The 13591-nt window shown below is 38.4% G+C and overlaps 1 protein-coding gene across 1 annotated transcript in view; it reads right to left on the reverse strand.

Annotated features, from left to right (window-relative positions):
* Positions 1–1233: 1233 nt before the first annotated feature.
* Positions 1234–13591, reverse strand: part of PGGT1B (protein geranylgeranyltransferase type I subunit beta) — a 62177-nt gene continuing 49819 nt past the window's right edge. The window contains exons 8-9 of the mRNA XM_042982515.1: positions 8325–8433; positions 1234–2190 (exon numbers count right to left, since the gene is read on the reverse strand). Of these exons, the coding sequence (XP_042838449.1) occupies positions 2009–2190; positions 8325–8433 (291 nt within the window). The 3' untranslated portion in view covers positions 1234–2008. The remainder of the gene's footprint in view (positions 2191–8324; positions 8434–13591) is intronic.

A 13591-nucleotide genomic window follows, 5' to 3' on the forward strand; every position in this document is an offset into this window, starting at 1 on the left:
AAACACCTCTGGGCCACAAGTTTTCATAAAAAGGCCCCATTCAGAATCATAATGTAATTTATAATCTTATGCTATTAAATTATACAAGGAGCTAGGAGATACTTCTTAATAGTTTTATGAAACACTTTTAAACTTGGACTTCCCTCGCATTTACAAATACAGTTACCATTATTACTAACTTTCTTACCTTCTAACCACTGATGGCAATTCAGAAAAAGCAATCAGGCTTTTTGTAACAGATCTAAAGCCGTATCATATATGCTATTTTAACTCCTAATGTTTAGGAAGTGACTTAATTTGAGATGGGGATGTTTTAATTTGCCAGGATTTAAATAGTAGCAACTGAAAGAACTCATCGAAAGATAACATCTCTTGTTAAGCTTATATTTTCCCCACAATCAGAAAATGGATTTTATTTCTAATTAAAAACATAATAAAGTTGACTTTGGCAAGGTGAGGTTTAAGACTAAACACGCCAACTACAAATGAATCATTTCTCCAAGCATATACCAGATTTCCCTTTGGAAGGACCATTATTTAAGAGTATTTCTCCCTCCAATTTAGGAAATAAATTAAAATTTAAATATTTTAATTCCTAAACAGTAATGCTAGTAATTTAGTTTTTGTACTGATAGTTGCAGAATAATTCAACATTTATAATCCCCACGACTTTAACTTAAACCCAGCTTCTTTAGTGAAGAGATCTTCTCCATTTCGGTACTCGTCTCACATCTTTGAACGTCATTCAACAACAGTGATGGAAGTGATTTATTGATAAACTGGTCACGAATGAAGATGAGTTATTATGCCATTTCCTTTACAATTAGGTAGTTCAAAGAATGAAGAAAACAAAACTGAAAGAACAAAAGCGAAATCCCAGTCCTTAACCCCTAAAGAGAACGTTTCCCTTCCACTTACCTGAAAATATAAAAATATAAATGACCATGTATGGAGCTGCACCATTAAATCTACTTTAGTGGTTCTGGTTTTTTACTGAGATTTTTACTTATTTGCTTTGAAAAAATTAGAAAATTGTCAGTGTGAAATCAGAACCACTAACACACTAGAGGCAACAAACTAAAAAAAAAAAATCTAAATGGCTAAAAATAACTCTGTTATAAAAGTACAAGTATAATTTACAATATCACATATTTCAGAAAAATAAACAAAACCACTAGATGTCTTTCCTTCTAGATGACTGTTTTCTCCCCAGAAAGGAAAAGCAACTAATAATGAACTTAAAATCAAACCTGTTATTCACTCCAGCAACATCTAAATAAGTGACCCACATAGCACAAAACCTTCTCATTCACAATCACATACAGTTAAATTATTTTTTCCTTAGTTACATAATAGTCTTCTTAAATCAATGTCCACTTAGAAAATTACTATATTAGTTAAGCCTATTCATCCTTGCTATGAAGTTAATTTCATTTATATAGGCCACGTACATTTACTGGCACACTTTACTTAATAAGACAAAATAAGTCATTCTTCTTTTTAAAAATTATGGAATCGTCTGTTTTCAAAGAAGAATCCTAAATACTTCATTCATTAAAGCAATTTTTTACCATCAGCTGGCAAGCTTTTCAAATGATCACTAAGTGTTCACCGGCAGATTATCAACGCTCTGTGAACTGTAAACTTGTTCTGAAGATTTGTGTCCATTTTACAGTATGATACAATTCGCACTGAAGAGTTTTTTTTAAAAAGATAACCTACATACATACAGTTAATTTGCCCAAAGAACTTCTTAGAAATACAGTATAAACATTTAAGAACCACAACAGAGTCCACTGTGGTTCAAACTTCAACAAAGATTTTCTTGAAACCCAGTCCAAAGGTTACTGGCTCAAGACCATATTCCAAAGTGACATCAGCACGCAATCTGACTGTGAGACTCTACCTCTTAAGAAAAGAGCACACTTGGTTATACATGGCTTTTAACCTTGAGCTACAGTTATGCTACAAACTCCCTGCCTCCCCCCCACCCCCCAAAGGAAGTCAGTCACGTGGAGATGTGCACATTCTCGGAACACTGTTTAGAGTCCTTGGTTTTCCAGCTCTGATGGAGATCTCGAAGGCGTTCAGAAGTCCGTGTGCTTACATTCAGGGCAGGATGAACTTTGCAAATTCCACTTTCCTCCATTAGTGACAGGCCACAGATCCCAAAGTATGCATGTAAAGCGTCTGAAAACAAAGCATTTTTTTTATTTTAATCACAACAGGCATTCTTATTTGTATATGTTGCAAAGTATTACAGCGACATACCTATGAGCCCATAACAATTAAATTTAGAAAAATGTTAAGTGTAGTTCTTGAAACATTTGCTTTCTCAATCTCTGAAAACACCAGTTAAAAAAAAGATGACCAAAATCAGATATTTTATTCAAGAAAATACCACTAACAAAGGTAAAGAGTTCTCAAATGAGGAGGTGACACTCCCAACATCCTCTGTGATGAAAACACCAAGGAGAGGAGCCGTGCTACAAGACTTCTCACTTAGTGGGTTTTCCCTTTCACTTACTACAGAAAACAGAATCAAGGGGCTTTAACTGTGTATCATAAAAGGAAAAAATTTCCTTAAAAATGAAAATAACCCTGTGACTGTAAGTAGCAATACTCCTCCCTACTACGTTGTACCTCTGACATTTCCTAAACCAGTAAGTACTATCTCAATACTGTGTTCAGTGAAAGAAGCCTAAACAAAATAATCCGTTCTGGAATGCTGTACCATATTTAGTTTTCCTATTTAGGGGAATGTCAGTCATTCAAAAAATGTCTGACCTGACAGTAAAAACAAACTCACATTCTATGTGGTTATAAATACCATAACCTTTCTTTTATACTGGCCTCACTACTGGTGCCCATCTTTCAGGGGGCACTGGCCCTCTTCCATTCACGTGGCCACTGAAATCACATGGCTGTTGCCTGCTGGACAGCCTTATATGGACCCTGAAGAGCCCAGAGCTCTGCAGTTATGGGAATACTACAAAAAACACTTTGTAGCTGTCAAGCCATCATTTATGGCCTCAAGAGCTATGGATGTCCAAAAACACCTTCCCGACTCAAACTTTTGTCAAAAGAATTAAAGAGAATGTTTTACTAACATATCATTTACTTTTCAAAACAGGAATGACAGCTGTGCTCAAAGTTATCAGTGAAAAAGTTATTCTACTAACAGAGGCCCATATCAATCCTCTTTAATGTCTTTTCACAGACTGCTGAGGTTTCTTCTGGCTCGCTTTTCTCTAATTTTCAGACCACAAAAAATAAATCTGATTTCCCCTGTTCTATTTAATTTTCCTTATAGTTACTCTAAAAACTTGTCTAGAAAGGAGGAAACTTTTATGGTCTAAAAATGAGGGAACTTTTCTAGGGAAAAATGCAACTGAAAGAGGAACAAAACCCATCCAGAGTAACATAAAATAGGATCTTCTACTTTCCACGTAATATAAAAATAAAACATTTTTTCTCAAAAAGATTTTTGTAAAAGCCAATGAATCAGCCCTTAATTGTTTCAAACCTCAAAGAGAAAAAATTTTTTAAACTTCCTGATCTGTATGTGTATTAAAGCATGTCAGATGCTGAAGTATATAGTTTCTTCATAATAAAAATTCATCCTTTTCTTCTGTAAATGTATATAAAATTGTTTCGTGTCAAATCTCCTACTAAATCTACTAGAACCAAGAATAAGCTAATTTTAAAGACTTGTTAAAAAGGATTTTCCTAAAGGCTCTGTGAATAGGTCTTCCAGATAAATTCAATTTATTATACAAAGACTTTCTATGCTTTGCAGTGTACAAGTTCTGGAGACATTTTACCACATCTGTACAAAGTATTAAATTTAAGTATTTACACAAATGTTAAAGTTAGCAACTGACTGCTAGAAAAAAGCTTCAAGAATTTTCTTTTAAAAATTTATTGTAAATGCTCAAAATGTATTTCAAATAGGTTTATGTGTGAAATGCTTTCCAGGGGCACCTGGGTGGCTCAGTCAGCTAAGCATCTGACTCTTGATTTCAACTCAGGTCATGATCTCAAGGTTCGTGGGATGGGGTCCCGCACTGGGCTCTGTGCTGACAGTGCAGAGTCTGCTTGGGATTCTCTCTCCCTCGCTCTCTGCCCCTCTCCTGCGTGCGCGTGCTCTCTCTCTCAAAATAAGCAAACATTTAATAGGAAAAAAAAAAAGAAATGCTTTCTAAGATACTGTCATTTCCCTATTCCTACTTGTTAAAATAGTACATTATTTGTCAAAATAGTTCAGGTCCTGATGAAAAATAATGGCATCAATTCTGTTTTCTTAAGGTAATACTGTAACATATTTATAGCTATGGTTAGATACTAAATTATTTAAAGCTTGTTTATTCTGAGAGAGTGAGCATGCACAAACAAGCAGGGGAGGGGCAGAGAGAGAGGGAGAGAGAGAATCCCAAGAAGGATCCACTCAGTGCAGAGCCCACAACCATGAGATCTTGACCTGAGCCAATATCAAGAGTTGGACACTTAACCAACTGAGCCACACAGATGCACCTACAGATACCAAATTTAAAAATATTATTTCCCTTTATAAAAACAAATCAAGAACTCATACAACCCAGCAGAAAAAAAAACCCAAGCAACTCAACTGAAAAATGGGCAAAGGATTTGAATAGTTATTTCTCCAAAGAAGAAACACAAAAGGCCAACCAATGCTCGACATCAGTGGACACAGTGACCGTTAGGGAAATACAAATTAAAACCACAGTGCCATGTGACTCCCGTTATAATAGCCATCATCAAAGAGAGAAAAGATAACAAATGCTGGTGTGCATGTGGAGACAGGGGAGCCCTCCTGCGCTGCTGGTGGGAGTGTAAATCAGTGCAGCCACGAAACAGTATGGAGGATGCTCAAAGGATTAAAAACAGAACTGCCACACCACCCAGTAAGTCCACTCATGAGGGTGTACACAAAGGAAATGAAAACAATAACTTAATGTTGACACCCCAATGTACATGGCTGAATTATTTATAGGAGCCAAGATATGGAAACAACCTAACACTCCATTGACAGATGGATGAAGAACTTGCAGTATATATACAACGAAACCTGATTCAGCCATAAAGAACCAGGGGGAATCCTGCGACAACATCAGTGGACCCTGCAGGTGTAATGCTAAGTGAAATAAGTCAGAAAAAGACAAATACTGTATGACCTCACTTCTATGTGGACTCTAAGGAAAAAAAAAGAAAGACACCAAACTCCTAGAAAAAAAAGACATCAGACCTGTGCTTACCAGAGGTGGGGGCTGGGGCAGGGCATTGGAGGAAGGTGGTCAAAAGGCACAAACATCCAGTAATAAGTAAGTACTGGGGATGTAATGTACAACATGAGGACTACAGCCAAGGCTGCTGTACGATGTACAGGAAATGTGTTAGGGTAGTTAATCCTAACAGTTCTCATCACAAAATAAACTGTTTGCCCTTTATTATTTTCTTCTTTTTTTCTGGCATCTACATGAGAAGCTGGGTGCTAGCTGAACCTATTCTGGTAATCATTTCACATAAATGTAAATCAAACCATAATGCTGTATGCCTTAAACTCACAAAGTGATGCATGTCAATTATTTCTCAATAAAACTGGAAAAAAATATTCTTTTGCTTTAGAAATCAAAAGCACTGTACATTTTTTAAAAAGAAAGCATATTTTGGGGGTGCCTGGGTGGCTCAGTCAGTTGAATGTCTGACTCTTGATTATGGCTCAGGTCATGATCGCAGAGTTCATGAGTTTGGGTCCTGCATCAGTGGTATTGCTTAGGATTTCTTTCTCTCTCTGCCCCTCCCCAGCTCTCTCTCACTCTCTCAAAAATAAACTTAAAAAAAAACAACAAACAAAACATATTTTGCATGAAAATACAGGTAAGTGAGAATGTGAGGAAATATTTCTGCTTGCTTCAGGTACAAAAGTCTGATTTCATGAGCCCCATATTTATTATTTTCATTCAAGTACATATTCTGACTATAGCAGTTTTATTAATGGAGATGAGCTGAAGAGATTCTAAACTAATAATAAAAACCATGGTTCTACTGCAATGCTATAAAAACAATCATTCCTTGTATCTAGTTTCATATATTTATAGCTAATATTTTATTAACTTACTCATCCATAATGCTCTGAATTATTTATAACAAACTTTCAAACTGACTTTTGGGAAGGCTGTCAATAGAGTAATTTTGCTACAGGTGAAAACATAATGGGGAGGGGCAGGCAGGCCTGGAGAATAACGCTAGAGGTGGGAGAGGAGCCAGATCTCAGGAGGGCCCTTGTGGGCCATGCGGAAGAACCCACTCAGGGAGCTAAGAGTCTCTGGATGATTTTAATGGATTTAAGAGTTCAGATTAGATGTTCTCAACCTTTTTTAAAAAAATATATATACTGATGTCTACATTTTTTTTATGTTTATTTTTGAGAGAGAGAGACAGAGCATGGGTGGGGGAGGGGCAGAGAGAGAGAGAGAGAGAGAGAGAGAGAGAGAGAGAAAGAGAGAAAGAAAGAAAGAGAGAGAGGGAGGGAGGGAGGGAGGGAGGGAGGGAGAGAGAGAAAGAGAGAAAGAGGGAGAGAGACACAGAATCCAAGCTGTCAGCACAGAGTCTGGTGCGGGGTGAGATCATGACCTGAGCCGGAAGTTGGACGCTTAACTGACTGAGCCACTGAGCCACCCAGGCGCCCTGTTCTTAACCTTTTTTGCATGAGAGATGCTTTGAGAGTCTGAGGAAAGCTGTGGCCTTTCCCCTGTCATTTAAGCACGTGCACACGCACGCACGCACGCACAGTGTCAACGTGAGGAGGACTAGACCAGAAGCAGGAAGACTATGATACTAAGACTGTTGCAGAACTGTAGGCCTGAACCTGGCCTGGGGCCACTCAAGCTTTGAGGTGGGGTGGGGCACAGAGACCAGGCTCAGTTGGCAGGCTGGGTCTGAGGGGCCTGTAGGTGGCATCTGAGGAGTAACTGAGCAGGCTGTTTTATATCAGAGTATGCAGCTTAGAATGAAATCTGTCTAGGTTTGGGAAATGGCAGAATTATCTACATTTTTTAAAAAAATGTCATTACTAATAAAGATTATTCGTTATTTCTAAAGAACCCATTTGAAAGTACAATCGACCCTTGAACAATGTAGCAGTTATGGCCACTGACACCCCGTGCGGTCAAAACTCTACATAGAAGTTAGACTCTCATAAAAGTTAGCTACGGACAGCCTACTGTTGACAGGAAAGCCTCATAGGTAACACAGTCAGTGAACACATACTCTGTATGTCCTACATATTATGTATTATATTCTTCTAATCAAGGAAGCTCAAGAAAAGGAAATGTTATTAAGAAAATAACAAAAAGGGGAGCACCTAGGTGGCTCAGTTGGTTAGGCGTCCAGCTCAGGTCAGGATCTTGCGGTCATGCAATTGAGCCCCGAGTCGGGCTTCTCACTGAGTGGAACCCACTTGAGATTCCCTCCCTCCCTCTCTCTCTCTGTCTCCCCCACCTCCCCTGCCTGCTCTCGCACATGCACGCTCTCTCAAAATAAACAAGAGTAATAATAAAAAGAAAATACATTTACAATACTGTGCAATATTTATTGAAAAATTCCATTTATAAGTGGACAGGTGCAGTTCAAACCCGTGTGGTTCAAGGATCAACTGTACTTACTAAATACAAGAATCTTTTTGTTCGTTACTTCGTCATTCCTGAGTTTGGAAAACGATAAATATCACATTGTCTGAATCTATGTGGCTCTTGAGTTTTAGACAATGAATGGCAAGAGTTTGAATAGCAAAATATTCTTCTAAAAACAATAACCTGAATCTGCTAAAATTCAGAAAACAGTTTGGACAGTGAGGGACACCTAACTTCAGGATTAGAGATTTTTGATTTAGTGCCTTCTGAACAGAAATAAGAACCGGTTCCCTTATGGATTTAGGCATTTATTCTACTTAGCTCTAGTGGCAGCTAGATTCTGGACGGACCAAATGATCCTCTATTACTGACAGGGCCAATTCAGACCATCTGCCTTACTGCCTCAAACGAAAGAAAAGTTCGGTAAATGAAATGGAAAAAAAGACAAACAATACCAACACATCTTGATAACCCAAACTTTCCTTTATGCCCCTCAACATGATACATTTTCACCCAAACTTAAACAATTTACCTTTTTAAAAACTATTATTTAAGTTTACAACTGTGGCTAAATTTTCTATCTTATGCCCTTTCTGACAATGATGCCTGAAGATCTATCTACTCAAGAAACAAACAAAAGTAAAATTGTTCTAGAGCCCTATACACAATTACCTGGATGACTATCTGGCCACTTGGCAAATCCTCCCACGAGCCGATCTTGAGTTGACAAGATGTAATTTCTATTTTTCTCAAAGTTAGTGTACTGAAAAATTTTCAGAAGCTGAAATGACAGGACAAACATACATTTACTGCATGCAACTTCCATATTGACCTTGGCTCAATTTTCAGATACACATCAATTAAATACACTTTTGTTTAGCTAAGGCTCTTAAAGCAGGCCTCTGGAGACTTGAGCACTTAGAATCAGTTAACCACATTATCATTTTTATCATCTGATCACTACTCTCCTTTCCTTGACCTACTCACAATTTACATTTTCTGAATCACACCCAATTCATCTCTTTGCATCACATTCAGCTAGGTTCAAGTCACAACTTTCCCAATCTGCTCAACTTAATCAGTCATAAAAAAATATTTTTTTCATGTTTATTTTTGAGAGAGGGAGGGAGGGAGGGAAAGGGAGAGAGAGGAAGGGGCAGAGAGACCGGCAGGGCGGGGGTGGGGGTGGGGGTGGGGTGAGGGTAGAGGATCCCAAGCAGGCTCCAGGCTGAGAGCAGCAAGCTAGATGCGGAGCTTGAACCTATGAACCACGAGATTAGGATCCCCACCAAATGTAGATGCTCAACTGACTGAGCCACCCAGGCGCCCCTTAATCAGTCATCTTAAAAAGTGCAATTTTATGTACCCATATTTTAATTCTTATGATAGGCTTTTACAATTCTTATGGTAGGCTCTTTGTTATATACTGGTAGTAACTTAAACCAAAAATATTTCAAAAAAGAGCAACAGAAATTATTAACCAGGTGCTATGGACAGTTTTGAGAGTAGTAAAAAATTAAAGCTCTGTAATCAGGAAGTGTAATTTTAGCATCAAAAAAACTATGTAGCTTGGGGCACCTGGGTGGCTCAGTAGGTTAAGTGTCCCACTTCGGCTCGGGTCATGATCTTGCGGTTCGCAGGTTCGAGTCCCATGACGGGCTCTGCTGACAGCTCAGAGCCTGGGGCCTGCTTCAGATTCTGTGTCTCCGTCTCTCTCTGCCCCTCGCTTCCTCACACTGTCTGTCTCTCTCTCAAAAATAAATAAACGTTAAAAAAAAAAAAACAAAAACAACTATGTAGCTTTAAGTTTTAGGACATGTATTTGTGATCTCTCTCAAGATCCCATTAAATAAAAAAAAAAGAATAAATCAAACCATGAATGGGGTGGGGGTGGAGTAGTAGCAAGGGAGTTCAAAAAACTTCTGTAAGACACAAAGCAGCTGAAAGTATGTTAATAAATCAGAGAGCCATACAAGATATTAGTGATTAAAGCAGCATTATTTCTCAACAAAAGAAAAACAAAGCCTAGAACAATTATGATACAAATAAGAAACATACTTATTCACTCTTTTAACTTAGTTAATACAATGTAAGGAAAGAGACTATACAATCCACCAACTAGGGCTGGGTTGTTCAGCTGGCTGAGTGTCACACTTCAATTCAGCTTATGATCTCATGGTTCTTGAGTTCAAGCTCCACATTGGGCTGGGCTCACTGCTGTCAGCACAGAGCCACTTCGGATCCTCTGTCCTCCCCCCACCCCCCCACCCCCCCGCCACGCTTTCCCCACTTGCGCTTGTATGCGCTCATGCACACGCTCTCTCTCAAAAGTAAACATTAAAAAAGAAATCCACCAGCTAGAAACATTTTCCATCAAGTGGCATATAGGTCATTACATAAAAAGAAGAAACTATATAATCTTAACATTGTACTTGGTTCAGCAATAAACAATATTTACATGGTCACAGTAAGTGCTGATTCTTGGTTTTCTAATTTTATTTTATTTTTTTAAGTTTATTTATTTATTTTGAGAGAGAGGAGAGGGAGAGAGGGAGAGAGAGAGAGAGAGAGAGAGAGAGAGAGAGTCAGTCAGTCAGTCAGAGAGAGAGAGAGAATCCCAAGCAGGCTCCATGCTGTCAAGTGCAAGAGCCCCACATGGGGGCTTGAACCCATGAACCATGAGATCATGAACTGAGCTGAAATCAAAAGTTGGGGACACTGAACAGACTGGGCCATCCCTTTAGTTTTCAAATTTTGTAATCAACCTACAGGCAAAACATAAAATATGTGATTATTGTTGCTGAATAAAATATGTTACTTGACATTATAAAAATAAAGGTACTATGACAGAATTAAAAGGTGCAAAGAGGAAAAGGTTCAGAACTAAAAAATAAATAACCAGTAACAATTTGTTTTAAAAAAGGAAGGCTAAATCTTCATTTTTCATGTGAGGAATCAAAGATAATGTCTAAAGACAAGTCAAGAAATCAGTTAAAGTTAAAGCTGGGGCACCTGGGTGACTCAGTCGGTTAAGCGTCCGACTTTGGCTCAGGTCATGATCTCTCAGTTTGGGGGTTCAAGCCCCACGTCGGGCTCTGTGCTGACAGCTCGGAGCCTGGAGCCTGCTTCAGATTCTGTGTCTCCCTCTCTCTGACCCTCCCCCATTCATGTTCTGTCTCTGTCTCAAAAATAAACAATAAAAAAATTTTTTTTTTAAAAATCAGTTAAAGCTATGGTGATATCCGTAAGAATTAAAAAATTTAAAGATGCTTAAAAATGGTTGCTTTCAGAAAGTTGTCAAAGACTGTACCAAGGTCATATCCAAAAGACTCAGCCAACATGAAGGAGCTTTCAACTGGCTAAAAATGGTACAATCTGAGTGTCAAGAAGAACAATGTATTAGATTAAAACATAAAATATGTTGGGGGGCGTGGGTGGCTCAGTTGGTTGAGCATCCTACTCTTGATTTCGGCTCAGGTCATCATCCCAGGGTTGTGGGATCGAGCACCACATCAGGAATTGTGCTGAGCATTGAGCCTACTTGGGATTCATATTCTCTCTCTTTTTCTGTCTCTCTCTCTCTCTCTCTCCCCCTCCATCTTTTCCTCTCTCTCCCCCTCCCTCCCTCCCTCTCTTTGCCCCTCTCCCCACTTGCGCTCTTGTTAAACATTAACAACATAAAATATGTTAACCCCAATGGCTGTTAAAATGATTCGGTAAAAAAAAAACCAAAAAACTAGGGGCGCCTGGGTGGCTCAGTTGGTTAAGTGTCCAACTTCAGTTCAGTCGTGATCTCACACCTCGTGGGTTCGAGCCCTACATCGGGCTCTGTGCTGACAGCTTAGAGCCTGGAGCCCGCTTCATGTTCTATGTCTCCCTGTCTCTCTGCCCCTCCCCTGCTCATGCTGTCTCTGTCTCTCAAAAATAAATAAACATTAAAAAAAGAAAATTAAAAAAAAATGGTGAGGTTTTTTTATACACCAGCAACAAACAATCCAAAAAGAAATTATGAAATCAATTCTATTTACAATGACATATAAAATAATTCAATATTTGGGACTAAACTGATCAAGGACTACAAAATACTGCTGAAAGAAATGAAAGATCTAAGTAAATGGATGCTCACTAAAGGAGGATTTAACACTGTTAAAAGTCAATACTACCAAAAATGATCTTCAGATTCAATGTAATATTTATCAAAATGTCAATAGCCTTTTTGGTAAGAAACGGAAAAGCCAGTTCTCAAATTCATTACGAGAATGCAAGGTGCCCTGTATTCAGGGCCCAAACAACACTGAAAAAGAATAAAGTTGAAGGACTCATACTTTCTGGCTCTGAATTTTACTACAAAGCTGCAATAATTAAAACAGGAGGAGGGGCGCCTGGGTGGCTCAGTCACGGTCCGTGAGTTCGAGCCCCGAGTCGGGCTCTGTGCTGACAGCTCAGAGCCTGGAGCCTGCTTCAGATTCTGTGTCTCCCTCTCTCTCTGACCCTCCCCTGTTCATGCTCTGTCTCTCTCTGTCTCAAAAATAAACATTAAAAAATTTTAAAAAATAAAAAAATTAAAAAAAAAAAAAACAGGAGGAGACTGGAGTAGGGACACACAGACCAAAGGAACAGAGAACCCACAAAAAAAACAAAAACAAAGCGAAACCAAAAAAACCACATGCATATGCTCAGCTGATTTTCAACAAGGGTCCTAAGGCCATTTAATGGGACAAAGAACAGTCTTTTCAACAAATAGTCCTGGAAAAGCTGGATATCCACCTGTAAAATAATGAAGTTGAGCTCTCATTTTTATACCATATACAAAAATTAACTCAAAATGCATCAGACCTAAAACTCAAGGCTGAAACTATAAAACTCTTGGAAGAAAATACTGGGGAAAATCTTTATGACATTGGCTTTGGCAGTGACTTCATAGATAGGACAACCAAAACCACAGGCAACACAAGAAAAAAACAGATAAACTGGACTTCATCAAAATTAGAAACTTTTATACATCAAAGAACATCAACAAAGTTACAAGCAACCACAGAAGAGGAAAAAAATAGGTGTATATCACAGAACTTGATAAGGCATTAATATCCAGAATACCTGAAGAACCCCTACAACCCATCAACAAAAAACCTAACAACATGATTAAAAAATGGACAAAGTCCCTGAATAAAAATTTTGCCAAAGACACACGAATGGCCCATAAGCACATCAAAAGAGGCTCAGTATCACTAATCATTAGGGAAATGCAAATCAAAACCACAATGAGATGCCACTTCACACCCACTGGTGTGGCCACTATAAAAACCAAAACCAAACAGAAAAATCAAGCGTTATTGATCATATAGAGAAACTGGAACCCTCATATACCGCTAGCAGGAATGTAACATGGTGCACACCCTCACTGTGGGAAACAGTATAGCAGTTCCTCAAAAAGTTAAACATAGAACTATCATAAGATCCAGCAATTCCATTCCTAATATCCAAAAGAAATGAAAGAAGAAAGTCAGTTATTTGTACACCAATGTCCAGAGCTGCCTTATTCACAAGAGCTAAAATGTGGAAATGAGCCATGTCCATCAACAGATGAATGGATAAACTATGGTATAAACATACAACAGCATATTAATCAGCCATACAAAGGATTAAATTTTGATATATGCTACAACATGGATGGATCCTGAGAGCATTATGCTAAGTGAAATAAGCCAGACACAGAAGGGCACATATTGTGTGATGCCACTTATACAATGTCCCAAGAATAGGCAAATTCATAGAAAGTAGAACAGAGGTCACCAGGGGCTAGGGGAAGGAGCGAGTACAGAGTTTATACTGAGGATAACCAAAGTTTTGGGTACAGACAGTGGTGAGGGTTCCATAACACTGTGAATGTATACCTAATACCACCAGATTGTATTCTTACAAATAGTTAAACTGATAAA

This window comes from Panthera tigris, chromosome A1, assembly GCF_018350195.1.
Source record: "Panthera tigris isolate Pti1 chromosome A1, P.tigris_Pti1_mat1.1, whole genome shotgun sequence".
Lineage (NCBI taxonomy): Eukaryota > Metazoa > Chordata > Mammalia > Carnivora > Felidae > Panthera > Panthera tigris.